At 37.7% G+C, this 25155-nt stretch overlaps 1 protein-coding gene and 1 long non-coding RNA gene across 12 annotated transcripts in view; one reads left to right on the top strand and one right to left on the bottom strand.

The window, feature by feature from the left end:
* Nucleotides 1–2866: 2866 nt before the first annotated feature.
* PDE5A (phosphodiesterase 5A) overlaps nt 2867–25155 on the bottom strand; it is a 141021-nt gene continuing 118732 nt past the window's right edge. For all 7 annotated transcript variants that reach the window (XM_045468788.1, XM_045468760.1, XM_045468785.1 and 4 more), the window contains 7 exons: nt 22257–22344; nt 17448–17548; nt 15718–15795; nt 13589–13652; nt 10578–10652; nt 9070–9153; nt 2867–7468 (listed from right to left, as the gene is read on the bottom strand). In XM_045468788.1, coding sequence (XP_045324744.1) covers nt 7331–7468; nt 9070–9153; nt 10578–10652; nt 13589–13652; nt 15718–15795; nt 17448–17548; nt 22257–22344 — 628 coding nt within the window. In that variant the 3' untranslated portion in view covers nt 2867–7330. The remainder of the gene's footprint in view (nt 7469–9069; nt 9154–10577; nt 10653–13588; nt 13653–15717; nt 15796–17447; nt 17549–22256; nt 22345–25155) is intronic.
* LOC123593266 overlaps nt 11544–25155 on the top strand; it is a 32463-nt gene continuing 18851 nt past the window's right edge. For all 5 annotated transcript variants that reach the window (XR_006710226.1, XR_006710223.1, XR_006710227.1 and 2 more), the window contains exons 1-2: nt 11544–11655; nt 23326–23422. This is a non-coding gene — a long non-coding RNA (uncharacterized LOC123593266). The remainder of the gene's footprint in view (nt 11656–23325; nt 23423–25155) is intronic.

The following is a 25155-nucleotide window of genomic DNA, read 5'->3' as shown; positions in this document are numbered from 1 at the left end:
GCAATATGGTACAATTCCCACCGGGAGTAATGCCACCAATGGTTATCAATTTATTGATGAAAGTCTGGTAGCTAACATATTTTTCACAGCAGGAAACAAGTATTTTTTCCTAAGATACTGTTTTATTCAGCTTGTTTTTTCATGTTAAATTTTAGCTCTTGTCCAGCTGAGAATGTCTAAAAACACTATATTGATTTTTGTTTCCCTTCAGTGGAATTACCTTCCTGTTTCTTTATAAAAATATCAATTTTATGTCAGGTGGAAAATTATGGAAATCTGTTCTTTCACTCAGTATTTGTTGAGTACCTTCAAAGTACAAGGAAGATGCAGAGATGCTGGTAGGTTAGGAGGGCTGTGTGATTCAAGGTGTCTTAGGGCACAGGAGAATCAAATATGTTTGAAGGCCAAGGGGATGGAGCTAGAATAGAAAAAAGAGAAACAGAGGTTTCAAGAAAGAGGAAATAATGTAGGACATAATCGTCCCTTCATCTCCCAAGAAATCTGTAACTTATTCTAACAGACTCAGTAGAGCACTCTTAGAAACTACTCCTATTGGCTTGTGTGAATGAGGGGAGAGAGAGGGGGAGAGAGAGAGCATGAGCACATGTGAGCAGAGCAAGCAGTTGTAGCTGAAGCAGTCATTAACCATGTTTTATGCCTTTCTTCCTTGGGTTATGCAGATCAGTGAGACCAGAGAATTCCTGAATTTCAGAGAGCTGATTGGTAAAAGGAGAAGCTTATTTCTTACAGTAATATGCTAGACAGACATACAGGAATATGTCAGATAAAGCCTAAAACACTCCTGTTGGGTAAGGGGAAATAGTGATATGAAGTGAAATATGGCTTTAAAAGTAATCAATGTTGGGGATATTAAGGTTGAAAGCTATTGTGGCAGTCTACGTTTATTGCTTCCCCCCCTGCTGTCCCCCACTGTCTGGCCATGCAATCTTGTCCCTTACATGGTGATTTAGAAAGAAGAATCCTAAAAAGTGCCATTGAGATTGCTGTTAGATGATTGAGAAAGTCAACTTAGTTCCTGTATATTTTACACACACACACACACACACACACACTTAAAATAAGGCAAGCCAGAGAGAAATCATGCATATAATTCATCAGATTTCTTTTGGTTTCAAATAATTATTTGGAGTCCATTCATACCTTTTGTGCATATTTATTTTGAAGAAGTGGTTTGCGAACAGGAAACATAGTTTTTGTTTGTTTGCCAAGGCTGAACATAGCTTAAAATCAGAGAATATTCTCTGCAAGTTCAAAGAGTTTCTGTGAATTTAATGTCATGTGCCTTAAAAATAAAAAATCATATTGTGACACTTGCATATATCAAACATAGGAATCCCGGTTTGCTGAGAAGGCAGCACAGTTAATAGCAAGAATGTGAGTTGAAGAGAATTGTCATACAGCTTTCGTTTTCTGCAAAATGGGATGCTGTCTCCGTGGATGGAATATTGAGTATCATTCAGAGCCTTCAGATGATCAGTTATTGTTTGGAGGACATCTTGATGAAATGATCACTGAACAAAGAGCAGTAACCAAGAATTAATTCTCTATTGATTATTTCCATTTTGTTTTTCTTTAGCTAGTAAAAATATTTTAAAAAGCAGTTTGGGTGGCTCAGTCTGTTAAGTGTTCGACTTCAGCTCAGGTTGTGATCTCACGGTTCATGAGTGAGTTTAAGCCCCACGTTGGGCTCTGTGCTGACAGCTCAGAGCCTAGAGCCTGCTTCAGATTCTGTGTCATCTCTCTGCCCCTTCTTGGCTCATGCTGTCTCTTCTCTCTCTCTCACAAATAAATAAACATTAGAATAAAAAAATTTAGGGGCTCCTGGGTGGCTCAGTCGGTTAAGTGTCTGACTTGATTTCAGCTAAGGTCATGATCTCACACTCCATTTCAGGCTCTGCACTGTCAGTGTAGAGCCTGCTTGGGATTCTCTCTCTGCCCCTCTCCCTGCTCATGCTCTCTCTCTCAAAAATAAATAAACATTTTTAAAAATTAAAAAAAAAAAAAAAGCAGTTTTATTCATTGTACCCAGTAGGGGAGGAGTACTTTAAATAAAACAGAAACTCTCATGCCCCCTACTGGTCAGAAAATCTAAACTATTATTTTACATGAGCTTTCATTTTATTTTTGTCTTTAGTTTTGTGAATTAGGTATAGCCTAGATATTATGTCCCACATGAAGAGGACTTGTCTAGGGCTTGTCATATTAGCAAAACTAAATAATGAATCAGATATTCTGAATTTAATTATACCCTCACACCTCTACATTAGCAGTACTGAAACAGGGTGGTATCTGGGATTTTGTGAAGGTGGGACATTAGCTATTCAGATGAACTATAGGAAAATTAACAGTAAAAACCCAAACAAAACCAAACCTGCTGGGTGAGGTAAATCTTCTCTCTAAAGCTTGTAGATAGCCCATTTGATCCACTAAGAATGGATTTTGGAACTTTTACAATTAAAATTCAGAGAAAGAACTAAATGGAATAAATACCTGCTTTGAAACCAGACAGGTCTAGGCTCGAATCTAGCTCACGCCATTTGTCAAGTATTTAACTCCTAAGTCTTAGCTCCTTATGCAACAGTAAGCAGGTAATCATCACCCTCCGGAGAGCTGTTACCGACTTGAAGCACAGGAAGTATGGAAAATGTTGCCTTCAAATTGGTAGCAAAGGATGTTAATAAAAAGAAGACTATTACTGAGAGGAGTCTTGACTAAGGAAAGGGTTTGATTAAACCACATTTTCTCAGCTAATATGACCAAAGGCTAGCTTGCCTACAGTCTCTCAAAGCATTGGACCCATCCTCCCTGCCTAAAATTCCCCTAATAATCACACAGTAGTCATACCTACTTATTCATTCTTCTTTTTATTCTTACAAAGCATAGCAAAATGAGTAAACAACTGACAGGTGAAGAGTTTGCACAACAGATCACTCTGACCATCTCTTGATTTTATAGGGATCACAGGTAGGGAAGTGTTCCTTTAAAGTGATTTTGTCATGGAAGAGTCATCTGACATGGTTCTCATGGTGGGGAGAGGAAAGACAAGAAATCAACAGTCACAATTATTTAAAAGGACTTTAAAGCTAAACATAATATACACAGTAACTCCTTTATCCTAGTACAAAAATAGTGCCAGAAACTATATATTTGTTCAAATATATTGAAAAAGGTATAAGAATACAAATAGATATTAACAGTGGCTAGTGATGATCCATAAGGTTTTCTTTTCTTAAACCGTAATAGAAATTTATATTTTCAACTATTTACACTGCTTTCAATGACATTTATTAAGACATGTTTACATAGGCTTTTGAGAAGCATATGGAAGGGCCAAGTGAGCTTTAATACTTTCTTCCTTGCTCTCTGTGGTGGAGCAGAAGGGGTCCAAAACTGTGCACAATTTAACAATCTAAGAGAACTCTGAGTAAGCTCTACCTGGCTAGCAAATGGGAAAAAAACCTATATAGTAGAATACATGACTCCTTACTTAAGGTGTTCTTTAAGCTATCAACAGGCTAAATGATCCATACTTGTTAGAAGGCAGGATGTTCACGGACAGATTCTTAGTAAGTTCCAGGTAAAGAAGATCCTTGAGGGGGAGGGTGCAGGGGCGGGGCGGGAGAAGTTCCTCAGAAAACTGTATAATATGTATTTTATAGATGAAAATGAAAGTGATATAACGTACCCTATATTTTCATGTTCAATTGGCAGGATCAGAAGCTGGTAAGTCTCTTATCCAGCACTTCCTGCAGACTGTGAGCTCCTTGAGGTCACTGCTCTGTCTCTTTGGCTGAACACAGTGCCTGACATGTCGCAGGGACTCGATAAAAGGTGGACCGTTGCATGTCTAATACTGAGACGTTAAATTATACCACCTCATTTTAACTACAGTTGTTCACAGGAGAGGACAGCAATTACACCTTTTCCTCCTCTCTTCTTAAAATCACTCTTGTAAACAAAACAAAGCAAAACAAAACAAGAGCACTGCTTGTGATGACCTATAAAGTGTTAGGAGTAAAATCTGGTGGAAAACACAGGAAAACTGAAAGTCAAACTGGAGTAGGTCTAACATTTGTGCTCTATGCTAAAAATAAAGGCACTTCCACTGCTAGGCAAGAATACATCTGTGACCAGTTTCCTCCCAGAACCCAGTATTTCCAATATATTTTCATACACTTTCTTATCTCAGTACTCTTATTGAAGGAAAGTATTCTTTATGATTAAGAGATCAGTGGTGACAACACCACTGTCCAGAGTTTGTACCTTGAGGCAAGGTGCTCAAAATCTCACAGTCACTGGTGATGCACATGAGAAGCCAAATAAATGTATTGTCTTGTTTTCAATCTTCAAAACAGGAAATGACATGTGGAATGAGATACCATGCTCTGTAGCCCAATATCCCACTTCTGACACTGGTCTCCAAGACCCACTAGGGCTTACACAGTAGCTGCCCTCTGTGACATTCTCCTTGAAGACAAAGGCTTCACCCAAACATAACTCCTTTAACAGCCCAATGTGTTCAGGCACACAGAGGTTAAGTGACTTACACAAGTTCACACAGGACTGCGACTGGCAAGGGCCAGTCTTGTGAAAAATAGAAGGCCAGACAATTTTATAGAGATTTTTTTAACAACTTAGTATAATAGTGGGGACTTTTGGAGCTAAAAATTGAAATGAAATGGTATGTCATTCAGTTATAACTATCACAAAACTACTTTAATCCAGAAAAAGAATAACTTCTTGCTAGTTATGGGTAACAGAAATATAGAGCAGGATGAGGGAGGACTATATATATATATATATATATATTCCCACTATGTGTGTGTATATATATATATATATATTCCCACTTGAGAAGATACTGGGAAAAATATTCACGTAAGAACTAAAGCTTTGATTTTGCCCCTGTACCAGATATTAATCTATGTATGGAATGATTTTCCTAAAAATTAAAAATTATTTGCACCAACTAACTGGTCCTAAAGAAGTACTCTTCTTATAAGAACTAAAACTTCCAACAACAAAATAGGCATGGTACTACCCAACTTCTTTAAAATTGCTAAACTAGTAAAGTAAAATAAACCACTGTCTAAAGGTAAACCAATTTCTAATCTAAATATATCTTCTTGCTTGTTAAAATGACACACATACAACACCTCCATACATCTCAGTGGCATAGATTAGATGGAGCTAAACAAACTACTAAAGTATATGATTACAGATTTTAGCATAACTGCTAAATCACAATGTGTATGATGTAAAGGTCATTAAAGACTGCTATTCTTTAAACAATTTTTCTATACTAAGGAATTATGTATGCATGCATAGGGGGATACCAGTATATAGATATGTTATTTTAGTAACAGCCTGTGTAATTTACACACCAGTGCCACCAAGAGGCAATCTTATAGATCTCACCCATATGACATCAAATAAAAATCGAATAACATCCTGAAAATACAAGTATTACAACAATAATACATATGGAAACAAACAGCTGATAACATTCTATACTAGCCTTTACCAGTACAAAGGAATGGCAATACAATTTGTTTTGCCCTTTTTTTTTTTTTTACCTGAATGGTAAGAAGTAAGTCACATTATGTAAGATACACTCTCAGAATTTTAAAAACTTAATGAATAAGTTGAATTTTAGGCAGTTTAGAGAAAAAAAAGGTGTTTCAGAATGCTGAACCATGGCCCCAAGAGATTTGCTATCCAGTTTAATGATAGCTAAAAACTCAGAACCTGTTTTTTGGGAAGGGGGGTGGTTAACAATTCAGACAAATATTTCTCTTCCTACTCTGTCCCAGTCCAAACATTTCCACGTATTTGGAACATATTTTCCTTTCTTGAACCAGTTGTTCAATTCATTATCTACTTCTCCAGTACTGAATAAATGTGTATTTATGGCACACGTGTTCAATGGGAATCCATTCAAAAGGGCTCAAATCTAAGACAATGTTAACATTTTGTAAATGTACTAAAAGCTAAATGAAGTGAATACCAACAACTATAAGCTCAGGGTCAACAATTAGCATACGTAGCCAAACTTCTGTGATTCTAATTGACTAGTCCTATAAACTGAAATTGGGCAGTTTCTCAACTGCAAACTCAATACTCTTAAGTTTATTCAGGCCTAAGCTTTCTTATCTTACAGTGCTCCCTCAATTTAATTTTGGCCCCGATATCAAGGATGGCCCTTTGCTGTTTATATAATTAAAACTATTCTCTATACTTTGACAAAGAAAAATAATGGTTCATTTTACCTTTTATCTGCAGTCATATCTCACCTCAGGTCAGTGTTCCAGTTATCACTTTTTTTTCCTCAATTTTCTGTTGAGACTTAAACTGTTCACTTATAAACTATGGTTTGTAAGAAAAACAAGTTATTTAAAAAAGGAAGTTCAATGTTCAAAACACTCACTGACTCATAAGAGTCTTCCAACAGAATGTTTCCCTTCACTGACAGATACGGCCATTCCATTTCTCGATCACATTCATCCCTCAGTAAAGTCAGTGACCGTGAAGTCAGTGAAATCAGTGTCTTCTCCTAAGGTTTCCCCTGCTTTCCATCAGATGGGTCAGATTTTATGGGTAGTCTCTGGATAAAATGTATGTGAAATGAAAGAGTTCTCCCCTTCCTGCTTCCTGCTCACTAACAAAAACAGCAAATCAATTAAACAATACCTTTTCTTTGCAATACTGCCTTCTAGTACTTTCCATCTGTTTCAGAGTTTTAGCTTTTTTTGTTAATGCAAAACATTGCTGACCAATAGTATCTTTTCACCTTAAAATCCACTCAGCCAACAACACTTTATCTTTTGAAAGTTTTAAATGTCACAGAATACATTCAATTTTCTTCTAGCCTATTTTTGAGAAAAAAAAGATTCCAAACATTCTTTACAAGATTGATAATTCAGAAAACCCAAAAACAATTATTTAAAATCCCCAAGCAAAAAAACCCCAAAAAACAAAAAACAAAACCCCCAAAACAACGAATAACAAAACAATCTCAGTGCAAGAATTCAACTTGCACTTTGCAGTACACAAAGTATCACAAACAGCGCTCTTATCCATGTGCTAAGAGTGGGTATCATTGATAATCTCAGATCAGTGGCATAAAACAAATATACAGAAAATATCTAATAGTCCCCTAAAAACATTTCATGCTATGTTCTTAAAAGTTGTGCAAAAATAAAAATACAGCAGTGGCAAAGTATACACTAAATCTGTACAGTGTGTGGCAAAACTAGACATACTGCAGAATACACCATCTGTAAACTTCAACTCTGCTTGAATAGGCCACTCAGTTCCGCTTGGCCTGGCTGCTTTCCCCATTAATCAGCATTTTCTCCTGCTGTTCTGCAAGAGCCTGCCATTTTTGCCTGTTCTTCCTGCAGCCATCCAGCAAAGGGAAACAGTCCTCAGAAACGTGGGTCAAGGCCTAAAGAAGAAAAAGAAAGCAAACTAGAAAGCAGCGAGGAAATAAGCCCTCTTCCCAGGCCTATTTCAAAGAGTCACATCTCACACTCATTTCAGAAGCAGACCCACTGCTGGGGTTTTCACAAGTGTGTGGACACAGCCTGAGCCACTCAGGCACCCTGTTTTGTGTTTTCTATAAAATAGTTTTATACAATGTATTTAAATACACTTGTATTCAAGATTATAATAAAGATTGATTTATAATTCTGCATGGTATTATTCTTTACCAACTATAATGCCATACATATTTAGATACAAGAATGTTCACTGCAGTTTTCTTTGAAATAGAGAAACTCTGAAAATAACATAAATACTCAACAACAGGGTTAGGTATATTATGTTACTATTTTGCAGGCTTTAAAAGTACATTATGATGAAGGGGCGCCTGGGTGGCTCAGTCAGTTAAGTGTCCGACTTCAGCTCAGGTCGTGATCTCACGGTTCCTGAGTTCAAGCCCCGCATCGGGCTCTGTTGACAGCTCAGAGCCTGGAGCCTGCATCAGATTCTATGTCCCCCTCTCTCTCTGCCTCTCCCCCACTCACGCTCTGTCCCTCAAAAATAAATAAGTGTTAAAGAAATAAAACAAAAAATACATTATGATGTAATATGAATTACAAAAAGCAAATTTAAGTAAAAAATATGAAAATGTCATAAAGCATATACAGTGATATATTAACAGTAGTGTCTGAGTAGTAGAATTATAATTCTCTGACTTTTCTATGGTGAGAATGTTATTACTTCTATAATATAATACTTATAAATAAATGTAGTAAAAGTACAAATCAATATTACATAGAATTTAACATCAGATTCAAATGAAATAAACCCTTGCACACATATGAAATGTAAGATTAAACCATCACTGAATTGTGAAAATGTCTGGATTAGAAGATTCTAGGGTTTGAGTTTTGACATTCTATGATAACTCTATGATAAATGCTGTCTTCCCAAATAATTAAAACTGAAGACAGTTTCCTATTCAAACTTTTAAAAACAAGGATAGTGTCTGCTTTCTGTATTTTGGGCATGAACATCTAAACTAGTAAACCAGATGTTTTAGGGAGAATATCTTTACCTAAAAAATAAAAACTCCAAGCCAGTAGGTGCAAGGAAATGGGACCCTGTAATATTTTTCCAGTTACCTTCTTTTCATCATTATAAAAATTTCCTTGACAATATGAAAACTACACTATAAGATGAGAAAAAGTTGGATACTTTTTTTTCTTTATTGAGGCCTAAACTTAGAAGAATATGCTGACATAATGTATGCACAGTATACCTCCTTAAGGTAGCACTGGCATATAATTCTTTTAAGTGTTCCTACACCAATTTGCTAGTCTAGCACACAGTGGGCACTCAACAGTCACACATTGATGAATTAACATTTTTGAAAAAAATCAAATATAAAATGTGTTCCTTGTTCAATGCAAACAGCATGTTCATCAGCAAAAAAAGAAAAAGAAAAAAAAGAAAAAGGCCTAGTGTTAATCGCTTCAATTTACTTGAGGTTTTAATTCATAACACAGTCTAAGTTTAGCAAGTCTAGTGTTTTTGTATAAATACCTCATATAGTTGCAAGCAGATGGCATCTATGAATCCAACTTGCATACTTGGGATTTTGTTTTTCTTCTCCCTGTTCATCAGATCCTGAAAACACAAACACAGAAACACACACACACACACACACACACACAACACACATATCTGCATTTACTTAAAGAACACAATGCAAGTTGGCTCGAAAACATGAATCACCAGGTTAGCTGATGAAGGCCTGATACCTGCTTGTCTCCTTCCTTTGCCAGCCTCCTGCATTCCCTGCCAGCACTGTGCTCAGAAAGGCCCTGATTCTCTCTGTCTTGTTCATCCTGGCTGACTTTTCCCACACTACCCTTGGAATTCATCACTACTCTAGAGTCAACCACTGACCTAGAGCTGACCACCGACCTAGAGTCAACCACTGCCCTAGAGTTGACCACTGACGTGTATTTGGAGAACACACAGGCTTTGAATTGTCTATTGATGTGGAATCAAACACCCTCAGCTTTGTGGGGGAAGCCACTCAGGCCACAGCTGATTACAATTCAATCCACACAGAGAGCCTTCTTAGTGACGATTATGCAGATGTCATTCTGCTTATTCCCAGGAGGTCATGGCTGGAGCACCAGACAAGCCCAGAACTCCCATGGGAAGCAATGAGTCTGTCACAGTACTTGTTTAAAATGAAGCAAATTCTCCATTAGCTGTTACCATTACTCTGCTACCCACGACTTTCTAAGAAGATTCTGAGCTTCTGAACGAGCCTACCATTACATTATAGGACACTGAGCTAATTGTGAAAGACTAGTGAGACAGAAGATGTGCCCAGCTGAGACTAAAGAGCAGAGTGGATGAAACTGTACACACAGAAAGGGGGTCATAACCATGTCCCATTTAATATGGGCTCAATAAATGTCCATTTGAATTAAAAAAAAATGACCGTGCTTCATTTTCAGGAAAAACTCATTCCAAAACCTAGAGATGGTTTGAGAAGGGTCTTCTTCATGTCTGTGAGATCCAAACTCTATGTGAACAAGGCAGTATCAAAAACCTTTAAAAATCTGTGCCCTTCAACACAGCAATTCTGGGAATTTATCCTAACAAGATAATGAAAAATGGCACAGAAACACTTAGCAACATAGATGTTTATCAAAGTGCTACTGGTAATAGTGAACACTGCAAACATTACCCCAAAGGTAGTGGATAGACTATGGCTGCATCTATTTCAGATAATCACTAGAAATAATAAACATAAGACCATTTGTCAGAATGAAACGTAGCTTATGATTTAAATTTAAATAGAAAAAACAAATTACAAAAAAAGTAGGTACAATATGATGAACCAAAGAGTCTTCTTTTATTTGCTTATATTTTCTGTAATAAACACATAAAATTCTTTTAATAAGAAAAATGCTTTAAAAAATAAAATGAAAAGAAATTGTATTCTCAAGGAAAGATCTCATAAAAGTGTTAAGAAGTCCACACTCACAGATATATTGAAATAATTCCTACCAACAAAGTCTCAGACTTACAGCAGGCTCTATGTTGAGTTCTTTTCTCTCTCTGTCTCCTTGGTCAAAAAATTCAGTTGCTACAAGTTCTGCTATCTGAAATAAATGACCGATTAAGTTTTGGCAGTTAAAAGCATCTAACTCTAGAACAGAGAATAGAATAGAGACTTTGAGTAAAGATAATAAAATCTATCAAATCTAGCTTCAACCACATTAGCAAAATGGTAATAGAACAATAATGAGTAATGGAAATCATATTTTATTTGCTTTTAAATATGTATCTAATCACAAAGGCTAGAGTTTGTAATTTGAAATTAGGCAGAAAAAAGCAACATGTTATTTCAACTTCAGCAGTTAGTGGGGAAAAGGCCATGTATGCCCATCTGTATGCATAAGCAATGATATGTATTAAGCACCTGTTATACCAGCTGCTGTGAAAACCAGTTATCAAATAGCTGCATATATGGTGATTGATTGCTGTGCCTTTTAAATTAATTTTAATCTACATGTACATTCTCTTCTCTTTAAAAAAAAATTTCCTTATAATTTTTTTTGTTGTTTTTAAATAAACTGGTTGTTTATCTTGTAGTTTCCCACTATCTGGATTTTGCTGACTGCATTCCTATGATGACAATTACTGTTTCTCTGTGCCCTATTTACACACAATGGTAATGAGATCTAGAGACTTGATAAGACTGACCGAATTTTTTTTTTTTTTGGCTACTTCATAGGCAATGCTGTGTACTTCCATTAAGAGCTATACAATGCCCAGCTGCCTCTCTTTTTGTGATATTAGCGACCATTAATGATCTTTGTCTAGTAGATCCGCTACCTTAAGGGCTGCAAAAAGGTGATATTCAAAGCAGTCATTCCTTTTTGTTTTATTAGTTGAAATACAATAAAAAAGGAAGTTCCCCACATCAATTATTTAGTTTCCCTAAAGTACAATTTGTATAAGAAAAGCAGGAGATAAAAAAAAAAAAAAGCAAGGTGATCCTCCGTTTGATACATGGTCAGAAGGTCCTAACACTACATCACAACGCCTGTATCCTTCACCTCACTACCTCTCACGTTATCATCTCCCATCATCACAAGGAGGGTGAGTAAAATATAGTAAGATGTTCTGAGAAAAAGACCCCACATTCACATACCTTTTATTACAGTATTGTTATAGTTGTTCTATTTTATTATTAGTTATTGTTGTTAATCTCTTACTGTGCCTAATTTATAAATTAAACTTAACCATAGTTATGCATGTAGAGGAAAAATCATAGTACATATAAGGGTTCAGTACTGTTTCTGGTTTCAGGCAACCACTGGGGGTCTTGGAATGTGTCTGCTGCAGATATTACTACTATATTAGGATTAAAGCTGTTATGAGATTCTATACAAGTTTTTTGCGTGTGTTAGTGTAGTTTTAATTTACATTTTTTTCTTATGAATGAGGTTCTGAGAATCTTTGCAAATAGCAAGAGCCATTCACATTCCATCAACTTTTTGTTCAAATTTTTGGCCCATTTTTCTGTAGGGTTGTTGCCCTTTTCCTTCTCTATTTTTTACAATTTCTTTAATATTTGGGGTATCTACCAAATGTAAGTTGCAAATATCTTTACCAGTTTCTCACTGACTTTTACTTTGCTTATGGTGTCTTTTGCTATGCAAAAGTTTTATTTTTTTTTAATTTTTATGTAATCAAATTTACCAGTCTTTTCTATTGTTTCTGCATGTTGAGTAATAGGAAAGTTTTCTCACTTCTAAGTTATAGAAGAATCCACAAATGTTTTTATTTAGTACTTCTATGGTTTAATTCTCTAGACTGAACTGTATGTTCCATTTGGAATTTAAGTATGTGGAATAGATACAGTTATAGAAGATGTGAAAGTCACCCTAACATTATTCAGTAAAAAGTCTCTCTTTTCCCCCAGTTATTTGAAATGCTACCTTTATTATATATATTAAACGTTCTATGTAATTCTCAAAGTTCTACTGTGTTCCATTGGTCTGTCACCAATACCAAACTGTTTTAATTATAGAGGCTTTATAGTATTGCTTTTTATGTCTGGACTCTAACCTCATTGCTCAACCTTTTGGGGATCTGATTAAGAAGAAAGGATAAATGAAAAGACAAATTCTTCCCTCTTCCATTCCCTTCCCTATTTGGAAATGGGCATACAGTCCCATTTATTATTACAGAGCAGCACACTCTGTAAAGACCACCTTTCCTGAGTGCTTACGGCATGTCAGCTTTGGCACATGGATAGCACACTTCTGATCTTGTTTTCTCAGCATATATGTTTCATGAGATGAACCTGTCATTGGGCTCCATGACTCTGCAGATCAGAGCCCTGACCAACAGCAGACTGTCATTAGTCTCAGGTAGTGCATTCAGGATTCAAAATGCAGTCTCAAAAAACAAAAGCACAATACACACATCATTGCATGTATAGCCATCTTTTTTCTGAGCCTAGGGCCTTTACTGCCTCTGCAAAATGTTACGGCAGTTACTTATTTAGAGAGAAGGATATATTTCTAGCCTCCTAGCCACAGGTCCTGATTACATCCTTCCTGACACCTTATATCAACACTTCCTATGTTTTTAAGACTTAGGAAATGTTTAAGTTGTTCTACTCGCTAATGCCTACTTAGAGCTGAGTTATAGCATGGTAGGTTAACCATAAAGAAAAATCATAAGAAGAAAAATAATTTGCTTTTTCTGTTTTTCAAGGTTATTAAGGAAATGTGTTAAAAAGCATTCCTAAGTGAGACAGAAGTAGTATTGGAATTAAAGACTATCAGCAGCTAGGTTTTTCTGTGTTAGTATAGATGCTGTCTTTCTTAATACGTTATAAATATTAGTAAATGCTAATGAATCTTCTAAGAAAGAAAACCTATTTATGTCCAATTCTGCTTTTAATGCTACTTAAAATTTGGATAAAAATTTCCACAAATACTTTAGAAGCTACCTTTAAGAATACAGACTTTTCTTACTTTGACTTTTTAATTACTACTTTTACTGTCAGCAAACAACATACCCGTTGTTGAATAGGCCAGGGTTTTGTAATTGCAGAGAGATCACAAGCTGTCATCAGCATCGCTCTGTTCAGGGAAAAAGAAGCCCAATAGTACTGTTTACTTTTTATGTGAACATAAACTCTCAGTAAATAGTTACTGGTAAAAAGGTTAAATTAAAGCTCCCTAAACTATGAAGATGGCAGTTTATGAAGACAAAAGAAACAGAAACAATTTATATGGAAGTGTGGCTGATTCAGGGATAGCAGAGTGTCACTGTTTTGGTTGCCCACGGAACTACTGGAATTTGCCCTAAAAATGCCTCATTTAGCTCCAGATTGGCACGAGAGAAATTATTAACCTCTGGGTAAAAACTTGCCTGCTGTTGCTCTTTTTTTTCACCTTGGTATTCCATTCTCAGTGGTAGTAAGATGAAAACGCATTGATTACTAATAATTAACCATTAAAGGATAACATCAGATATTCTATTGATATAAGGCCTCTAAGAGCAAGAATTAAGGTGGGTCATCCTAATGCACTCAACATGTGCAGTGACTTCTGTGTGAAAAGCTCTTACTTATACACAGTATGTGCCAGAGAAAGGGAGGGAGGGATATGAGAGGACAGAGCTCTTTAGTCTTTCTGTTGTTCAGAGAAGTAAAAACCATGCCGGACGGAATCTGGAGTCGGTGACAAGGTGCTCTATAGCTCGGTACCACAACTACAGTATGAAAATAGTTCTGTATTTAGCACCGTGTTTTCCCATGTTGGATCTGGATACCTGTTTGTAATAATTTGGAGAAACAAAGTCCAGTCACTGTCATATAGAATCACTTATAGCAAAGGATGGTAACCCTCGTCCCTGCTGGGAAACCCAACCTAAAAGCACGTTCTCCATAACTACGAAAGGCAAAAAGAAAACGGTTTCCTGCCGCTACTCTACGTCTTACACCAACTCTCTCGGAAAAAGTGAGTGCACTGGAGATATTTTTAATCACTGTTTAAGCCCATTTTCATAAAAGATTTCAGTGCTTGCCAATATAAACTGCCTCCCCCAAAGAAGACAATGCTCCTAAATGAGCTTCATTAAAATCAGACACATGAGTTCAAGTGGCGACACTGAGCACTAGAACTATGAGTACTTCTCTGCAAGAGGTTCATGGCTTCGGATGGATGGAGCAGTGGAAACTGGTGCAGACTTGGAGCCAAGGTTGGATTTCCTTTTTGTTACTGGGAAAAACTGTTCCCTAACTACAGTAGTATGTCTATTTCTTTCTTTCTTTCTTTTTCTTTCTTTCTTTCTTTCTTTCTTTCAATATTTTTATTTTTAAGTAATCTCGACACCCAACATGGGGCTTGAACTTGAGGTCAAGAGTCGCATACTCCACCCACTGGAGGAGGCAGCCAGGTGCCCCTATCTGTCTATACATTTCTAAGGGACCATTAAGAAAAACATTTTGAGGCTATGAAATAAAGCATGATTACATAGAACAGACAGCTAGGCATTTGTGTACTGTTTTCTTATAATCTGCATCTTTATTTGCATGCTAAGTAGTATCAATCCATTTAAAGAAATGTTGATTTCAGAAGTGTAATAGCGCTGTCCTTGGTGTTCTGTGTTATCCTTTTATTAAAATTATTGACCGCTTGTTCTTTTTTATGGATCCAGTTCTAGCCATGGTAAAGGTAGGAATAGTAGCAGCAAAGAGATGGCATCTACAGCTAGAAGGGAAGGACAGGCCTACAGGTGAGGAAAAGGGAAAACTTGAGGTTCTGATGGTGTTACTCTCCCATCACTCAAGAGAAGTAAACACTTCACAACCACCTTCTTGCTCCCACAATCTTTGGGATGCTATTTTCAGCTATTCCAAAGTACTGGGAATATGAGCAGGGGGAACCCTAGAGCCTTGTATTGATATTCCACCACATTTTAAAGTTCCTTCTAAGACAAAGGAGTAATTTACTGACTTGAATTTGCAAATGCATTTCTTTTCAAATAAATATTCATATTCAGCCCTTTATACAACACTCCAGATAATTCTGGCAGCCTCTAAGATCATCACATTGTAACAAATACTTGCAATGAAATCTGATAGTTGTAAAATTAACTGGACAGCAAAAAGTCAGTGTTAAGGACAGAAAACCTACTTACAAAAACAACTCTTTTTGATGAGGATCTTCCAAGTTGAATTGATTTTTTCTTATAAGTTCAAAAAATTCTCCTCGTCTCCTTGAAAGTAAAAGAAAAACATATGGTAGTTATGATGAGTCCCCAGGCTCTTATTTCTTCAGCTAACAAAGACCCGTGGAGTAAATTTTTGGGAAAAAAAAAATCTCTAATGGTTTTTCCCATCTTAGAATCCGATATAGAAACCATCATTTAAAAAGCTAAAAATACCTCACTTTTTTCCTTTGTGCCATTTTCTTTGGGTAAAACAATAACACCTCACCTAGTTTTTAACTACAGATCACAAATAATAGTAATTTCAATTCTTAAGCATGATTTTAAGAAAATAAAACAAATTTAAAATTTGATGCCAAGAATGACTTGAAAATTTAAGTGTATGGCATAATGAGATCTCTATGGCTTCAGTTCAATTTCATATATCTTATTCATATACATTATGGTATAAGGTAAAAAGTATATACTATTATTCATTCAGTGCATAGTGAATGCCTCCGATGTGCCCAACACTGTTACACATCTTGGGAAGTTATAAGACAGGAGTCCTTTTCACAATGTTTAAAATCTAGTCAGAGACACAAACCAAAGATAAGAAAAACTTATATAACAAAACTGAATGTATGTCACTTGAGTACCAAAAATGAAAAATACATTGCAAAAGGGTTCAGAGGAAAGACCCATGTGGCCTGGAAAGGCTGGGAAGTCTTTGTAGTTACAGGTATTTTTAAATTCTTGGTAATCTGATCATCTTTATTCTGTAATCATTTTAAGTTAAACTGAAGTTTGCTGTATTTTCTTTTATCCTAATTAAAGTGCTGCCAAATCCAATGGCACGACACTTTTAGACGCAGACACTTTTAGGTGCAGCTATTTTTAGATGTACAACAGTAGGTACCTGGGGTACGTGTTCTACTTGTTTTTACTTCTCATAAGAGTGGTGAAAGCCACACATATGAATCCCTGTGCAGAAGGAGAGAGGCCTGTGCTTCAGGGAAATCCCACAGGTGTGACCGCCAGACTCCCCTCACTCCTACATGTGCAGCAAAAGATCTTGGTCTGCGTGTGGGAAACTAATGCCTGCCCAAATGCAGCAAGGTCTTTTCTCGCTTTTAGAAAGGTAGTTTAATTACAGGGAAATGCATACATGCATGACAAACACTACTCTAATGCACACTCTAATTTCTGAGTCAGTGACTTCACTAATTAAAGTTCTATATTAATACCCTTCTGCCAAAATCAAATAAAAAGAAACAAGACTTATGTGTCTGGCACTTAGCTCTTTTTCCTGCCCACTTAGGCTTAGATGACAGTATAAAGGGACTGTAATATGGTCAGAAGCTGGGGAGGGGGGTGAAGGAAAAGCAGATGGGTTCTATAACCTTCGGGCTGGACAACGCAGCCTTGGAATGACCTTGGCATGGTTATTTACCTTGTACACAACTTCAGAGGCACAGGAGTAGTCACACGTCAGAAATGACTCTATATTCTGTAATTTCTAGCACTAAGTCATATGCCAAAGGAGTAGACTTTTCTGGCTTCCTTTAAGAAACTGCCCCATAGTTTGAAAAACAAGACATCTGATTTGCCAGGACATTTGTCTTTATAATCTTAAAACCTCCCAAAGTGCATTTGAAAAGTTTGAAACAATGCAAACATTTCCAAGACCTATTGATCTCAGAATATTTCTTAAAACTTACTTAATATACAGTGCTAGGTCTGTAGCTAAAATAGCTTGCTTGATTATTTTCAGCGTGGTCTTATATTCTTCGATGGAGAGGCCACTGAGAATCTGATTGCCCTTTATAAAAAAGAAAACCATCATTAGCACTCTGCCTGGAGAGGCTGCTGACAAGAGCAAAATCTGAAGGTAGAGTGACATATCTTAAACACATGCCTAGTATTCTAAACTCGTGAATACAGAGGACAGCTGTTTACTTTAATGCCATGAAATGATGTTTCCCCTCTATGTTCCACTTCCCACCACCCTGTCCTATAAGAAAATACAGCTTCATAATGGTACACCTACCTACACATGCATGTTTTTCCACATCTTATACTCCCTAGGCCTTAGTCTAGGCCTAAAATCTAATAACTATATATATATATATATATATATCTTTGGACTAAGAGAGAGGATCCAAGCAGGATCTGCACTGTCAGTGCAGAGCCTGATGTGGGGCTTGAACCCACGACCATGAGATCATGACCTAAACCGAGATCAGGAGTCGGACGCTTAACCGACTGAGCCACCCAGGTGCTCCCAAATCAAAGCCATATTAATGGAAATCTAGAATGGAGTAGCAAAACTTTTAAACATTGATTATTTAAAGAACCATTTCTCTATGGATTCTGTCATAAATCTAATAACATTTTTTTGGGTGCAAATTTCTATAATTTAACTTAATCAATATGGCAGACAGTGTGTGTTCTTTAGGAACATGTGAATGTAGATGGTGGCCCTGTAGGGCATGAGCCAAAGGTGTACTTACTGGTCACAAAAAAGCAAGTATGGTTGAAACATCTATAAGGAATATTGAAAGGCGCCTGGGTGGCTCAGTCGGTTAAGCCTCCCCTCTTGATCTCAGCTCAGGTCATGATCTCATGGTTCATGCTCTCTGCTGTCAGCACAGAGCCTGCTTCAGATCCTCTGTCCCCCTCTCTTTCTGTACCTCCCCTGCTCATGCTCTCTTTCTCAAAAATAAAAAATAAACATTAAAAAAAAAGAAATATTGAAAAGGTGCTATGTAACCGTTTTTTATTTCTTGTCTGTAATTTAAGGCATAGTGGCTCTCTGATGTTGAGCTACATAAAACATTCCTTGGGTATTCAGCATACACTCAGGACAACATCTATAAGTTGAATCAGATGTGCTTCCTAATCTCAGGGCCAAGAAAAACCCAGAGGAGTGGGAATGAGATCTGGAGGCAGAGGATTTGTTCTGAACAAAGAGAAACTGCCGAGTGTGGTAGGCCAGTGCCAAAACACCGGTTAGAGAATAACTAGATGCCAAAATTGTGGCATGTATCTAATTAATGAATCTGTGATTACAACCAAAAACATTGTTTTAAAATATGTAATCCTTTCTGGGCCAGAAAGGAAACTATTTAGAAAATAACTGATACTTCTATGTGTTTTAAGATAAAACAATTTCAAATGGAAAAGGAAATATCTTGGGGCGCCTGGGTGGCTCGGTCGGTTGAACGTCTGACTTTGGCTCAGGTCATGACTTCACGGCTCATGAGTTCGAGCCCTGCGTCGGGCTCTGTACTGACAGCTTGGAGCCTGGAGCCTGCTTCAGATTCTGTGTCTCCCTCTCTCTCTGCCCCTCCCCCACTCATGCTCGGTCTCTCGCTCTCAAAAATAAATAAACATTCAAAAAAAATTAAAAAATAGAAAAGGAAATATCTTTTGGTGTTATATTTTAATTTTTGCTTTCAAAAACAGAGACTGTAAATTCTCTGTAAATGTTTTGGTGCTAATACTAAGCAATGTTTTGGTGCTTACAAAGACAGAATATTTATATGGTCTTATAATTTGAGACCAACCATCTATATGACCAAATTTCTTATAAGTAATAACGTATTACTTAGTAAGTTATGTTATTTAATAAGATAGATAGCTATGATAGGGGTACTGTTAAATATGGGCTTCAGAAAAAGCTTAGCATATTTTCTTTCCTTAAAACTAAACAAGATAGGGGCGCCTGGGTGGCGCAGTCGGTTAAGCGTCCGACTTCAGCCAGGTCACGATCTCACGGTCCGTGAGTTCGAGCCCCGCGTCGCGCTCTGGGCTGATGGCTCAGAGCCTGGAGCCTGTTTCCGATTCTGTGTCTCCCTCTCTCTCTGCCCCTCCCCCATTCATGCTCTGTCTCTCTCTGTCCCCAAAATAAATAAACGTTGAAAAAAAAAATTTAAAAAAAACTAAACAAGATATTAAAATGAAGGTTTTATTTTTTTAAATGAGGCATATAGATAGCAAATCCCAAGGAAAGTACAGATTTCTCTACTACAAAATAGCATATAATTCCTGAGAAATCTCAGTTCTGAAAAACTACACACTAAAAATGCATGGTTTATGGGAAAAATTAGTGCTGGGGCAGATTGCACAAAGCCCATGAAACTTTATAACCAGAGCATAAACCAAACTGAAAATTGGGGTTATCTGCAGGTAACCCAGTCAGCTCAGGCTAGCCAGTCTGGAGGTCCTTTGAGAACAGTCAACACACAAAACGATGGCGTGGAAGCAATGGTTTGTGGGGCCCACAGACAACGTGGATGGGACTGTATCACTGAGACATTGGGGCTGCTATTAAGGTGGGCACCGAAGGAGGAGCAACCTCCTAGGAGCCTAAAGCAGGCAGTCCAAAGCAAGGGAGCAAATGCCCATTTTCAATATTCTTGAAATAGGGCAGAAGGGGTGCCTGAGCAAAGCCAAGTAGAGGGATTTTTTTCTTTCTTGTATAAGGTCAAAAATTCAACTCTCATAATTCTTGTACCTTACCCAAGAGAACTTGCGGATGAAAGAATACAACTTGTACACTTACACTAACGTCATTCAATTACCAGTCACACATGAACTAATTCATACTAATCGCATACTTTATCAATCTAAAGTCAATTTAAGTATGCAGAACTTAAATTTTTTTAATGTTTATTATTTTTGAGAGTGGGAGAGACAGAGTTTGAGCAGGGGAAGAGCAGAGAGAGAGGGGACACAGAATCTGAAGCAGGCTCCAGGCTCTTGGCTGTCAGCACAGAGCCCGACATGGGGTCCGAACCCATGAACCACGAGATCATTACCTGAGCTGAAGTCATACACTTAACCAACTAAGCTACCCAGGCACCCACTGTGTGCAGAATTGGCTGTATAACTCAACCCTTCATCCACACTGAGATGTTTAGGGAGAGGTGAGATTGTGTTCCCCTCCATCTCAAATAAGAGAGTGGGACATGAAGTCCCTACATGTCTCTTGTAGTGTAGTGAGACTGGGAAGGGCCACAGTGGTCTCATGTCTAATTCCTGTCTGGAAAATCTAAAAGGCAAGACACAGGCTGACTAGCCACTCTGACTTTGGCAGCAATGGGGAGGTTCCTACTATATGGAATGGCTTGCCCTCTCCAAGTTTTGGAGGCATGGGATTGATTTCAGTCCTGTCCTTTTCAAAGGAGATGACAAAGAAGGCCAGAGAACCTCAGCAGAAAGGAGCTGAAAGTGAACGATCAGATTTTCCTGAGCAGAGGAAGGATCCATAAGTAAGGCAGGCAGAGATGATCATTAAAGGAACATCTGGTAGAAAAGCCCCACAATGAGGGCACTTGGCAGGCATCATGAACTTACCCACAAGAAAAGAACTTGGTTTAAATACCTGCCAGGCACAAAGAGTGAGACACTCCTAACAGTACCAGTGTGTTGAGAAATTTCTTGCCCCTCTTCTTAGCTATTCTCTCTTACTACTCTCCAAGTCTGGAGGGGAAGGAAACTACATGGGGGGTTAGGGATGAGGAAGGGTTAGAAGAAGCACAAGATAGGGTTGAGAGAAGCCAACCAGGCAGTAGGGGGAGAACCTGAAACTTTAAACCAAATCCAAAATCCAGAGTATTACACAGAACTGGACATTTTGGTTTCTAAATTGAGAATTGCATAGTCTATTTTGGGACTTGACGTAATTAGTACTTGACGTAATTTTTACTTATAAAAGAATAACCAGAAAAGTCATGGGCCTCCCAAGTTTTCTTCTAGGGCTCAGAGAAGACTAGCCACACGGGGCAAACATAAAAAGATGGGGGTAAAATTGCTTTAAGATTATATACCACGCATTGTGCTTGTTCCACATAGTAGTTACAACTTCGACTTTTTTCTTACTATAAAGGTAATACATGCATATAGCAGATACTGTGAATAATGAACGAATCAAAATGAGAATGTAAAAGTATTCATAACTGGACAAAGAAAACCTTTGTTAATCTTTTGGCATACATTATTTTAATTTTATTTTCCTTAGCATTTATTTGTCTAGCATAGCATATCATATGTTTTCTTACACTGATGAATATTCATTTAACCAAACTATTGAATAGCTTTATTTCTTAACATAGCAGTTTGTTAATGGTCAGAAGTTTCCATGAAAAGAGGAACAGGCATGGTCTTGTGAAAGCAAACCTTTGAGCGCTGTATAACCATTTCATTTGACCAAAAGAAAAAAAAGGGGGGGGGGGAGAATTAACTGAGAGCCAAAAAATACTAGTTTTGTTTGTTTCCAGTTTGCCATAACCAAATAGAGGTGTGTAACCAGATATCCTTTATCAGGCAACATTTAGACAGTTTGGGCTGTCCAGAGAAGTGAGGCTGGGAAGATCCCAAATGTTTTGGCTTTGCTTTCCTTACCCAAAAAGGAATAAAGCATGCTCAAGAATTTATGATGCTGGGAATAAGTCCAAAACTTAAAAATAAAATTGAATTTATAAAGCTCTCTTTTAAAATTCCACAACCATAAAGTAGGTACTTACTGGACTATTAAGAATCATCAGGCACTGGTCAAAATGATGATGCTCCATGATCGAATGGCAGTAGAGCTGAGCAAGTGGGTGTTCACTTCTGAAAAATATTTTGTGGAAGAGAGAAAAAGGCTTAAAAATTACTAGTTTCACCAATACATTAATTTGTTCTTCATATTAGTCAATGAAAAAAGAGGCTACTTCACAAAATTAATCAGACTAACAATTTTCTCTCCTTTTGTTGAGGAAAAGAGTGAGATGATTTCTGGGAAAAAACAGTCAAATTATTTTCAAATACCAGGGTAACCACTGCCTGTTCAAAGTATGAACAATTTCATTGGTTTTAATATTGATAAAATAGTAGGAGTAAGCACAAAGGACTAATTTCTCTAACCATGAGAAAAAAATTCTCTGAAATACTTGTGCCAATGATATTTTTCAATTTCAAAACTGCAATTAGTTTAAAATCTGAAACAAATTGCGATGCTAGTCTATTCCTCTGCAATAAGGCTGAGGGCCAGCATATTCATATGTGCCTGTATATCCAAGGAGAATGGACTGCGATGGAACGAATGGGTAGGAGGGACAAAAGGCAAAGAAAAGGGGCAGAGTTGGTGCCCACCCTCCTTTGAAGGGAAGAAGGAGACAGCTGAGTCAGAAAAAGTTCCCCATGCATGTGGGATCCAGAGTATTTCAGCGTAGGATGTCCTGGTAGCTCTTTCAACTTGAACTTGGGGACAAACAGAGGAGACTGTCTGGCTGAGTAAAGGGAATGGAAGGGGTGTTATACTCAGTTCACTGTATGTAACAGGCAGTCACAGATCAAGGTCCAAAGCATGTCAAGTACAGTCCTCCACCTCTTATTTCTCACGACCCTTCGCATGTGAATATAAAGCACAATTTTCACTAGTTTTTCTTTAAAAGAAAAAGAAAACGTGAGAGTTCCTGAAAGTCTCTGTTCCTAAAATTTGTAGGATAGGGATTTATGAATTGTAAAGCACAATACAAGTGTGGATAACACAGCTGACTTATTTCTTTGTACTACTATATGAGTCATTAATTGAGTTTTCATTTAACTTAGAGAAGCTGCCCAAGACTGGAGGAACATAACATGGGAAGAAAATGAGTGCAGTAAGAGAAGCTTAAGGGAAAACAAAAATAAAACAAGGGAAATAAAGGTAAGAGAATGGGCAATCTCATCTATTCCAGTTGTCTAATCTTCCACTGATAACTGCTGACCCCCAAACGGCCATTCTTTGTGTTGTAAACTTTCTCAAATTAACTCCTGCCTGTCTTCTTTGCTCCTCCATGTTTAGTGAGTTGTACAATGGACCAGATACTGTCCTTCTCATTGGACAATGGGAAAACAATGGATGGAGTAAAATGAGCAGATTTACAAAAAAAAAAAAAAAAAAAAAAAAAAAGATAAATTTGCTGGAATCAAAACTGGAGATGCATGGAGAATACTGGAAAGTAGTTAGGAGACTACTGGGAAGCTCATAGTCCTAGTTCTAGTAATGTAGGTATGAGACAGCCTGGACCAGGGTGACAGAATCCCACATAAAGACAAGTAGAGTTGCCTCATAGCTGTTTAGGAGGTAAGAGTTGGCAAAGAATCTTGATGTTGGGACCTAGTGGGGATTTTCCTAGGGGAAAAGTATGAATGCCACATTTCTGCCTTGTCATTTACTGACATAGGAGAAAGGGAGAGGATTAAGGATGGGAGATAAAGGAGGCGAAGATGTGTAATTCAGTGTTGGATCTGTTGATTTTAAAGTGACTGAGGTCCACCAAGTGGATATAAAAGTTTGTATCAGGTCTGGGCTGGAGATGTAGACTTAGAACACAATAACCTGCAGATATCTGGTTATCTCCAAGCCACAGGAGCAGATGAGATGATGCAGGATAATGGAGGGCCCAGGGAAACAGAATGATGGCCTCCCTTCTGAATTCTGGCTTGCATTCTATATTCTCTATTTTCTCAACAGCATTTTCTCACCATTCAGACTAGCTATGCTAAGGTCAACTTCAACATGATAATTGCAACCTTCTTCATTCCCTTCACTTAGATAAGGAAAAGCATCTAGAGTATCTGTTATTTTCATTTACATAAGAAACTCAAGGACAGGGCGCTTGGGTGGCTCAGCTAGTTAAGCATCCAACTTGGGCTCAGGTCATGATCTCACAGCTCATGAGTTCGAGCCCCGTGTCTGGCTCTGAGCTGACAGTTCAGAGCCTGGAGCCTACTTTAGATTCTGTGTCTCCCTCTCTCTGCCCCTCCCCTGCTCGCTCTCTCTCTCTCTCTCTCTGTCTCTCTCTCTCTGTCTCTCAAAAATAAATAAAACATTAAAAAAAAAGAAATTCAAGGACCTATGGTATTAGTTTAATATCCATTTTGTTCTGCCAGTTGTTAGCTGTTTATAAGTCTATTACCTTGTTAGACTATAAACCTCTTGAGTTTAGCCAGATTTGTTTTCCCCAGTGATAATTACCATTTACTGAGTGCCTCTAACATGTCAGGCACTGCACTAAGTAGTTTATATTTCATTTTTATTTAATATGGGACATCTCTGTTCACCACATCAAAATCCTTGGCCCCACCTCGGACTCCAGCCACTGATGCAGCATCCAGTTTCATGCACAATTAATAGACTCCCTGCAGGGCCCAATTAGAAGGTACTTTGCTGTGGTCCACCATGTCTGCCCTGCAGCTCTCTGCCCTCTGCTGGTGCCAACAAGACCTCTCTTGCTGCATTCACCCTTGTTGAGCCTGGGCTATGGAGGAGTCAAGGCACATGGAGGCCATCTTTGACCAATGGGGAATGGGAACCTGTGGATCTCTGCCCCCCTCCCTACTTTGTCCCTGGCCATTTATGTACAATTCTGGGTCTCATTTCCTAAGACTTCTCTG

This window comes from Leopardus geoffroyi, chromosome B1 (assembly GCF_018350155.1).
Source record: "Leopardus geoffroyi isolate Oge1 chromosome B1, O.geoffroyi_Oge1_pat1.0, whole genome shotgun sequence".
Taxonomy (NCBI): domain Eukaryota; kingdom Metazoa; phylum Chordata; class Mammalia; order Carnivora; family Felidae; genus Leopardus; species Leopardus geoffroyi.
Note: the sequence above shows the minus strand (reverse complement) of the source record. Positions and strands in the feature narration are given on the sequence as shown.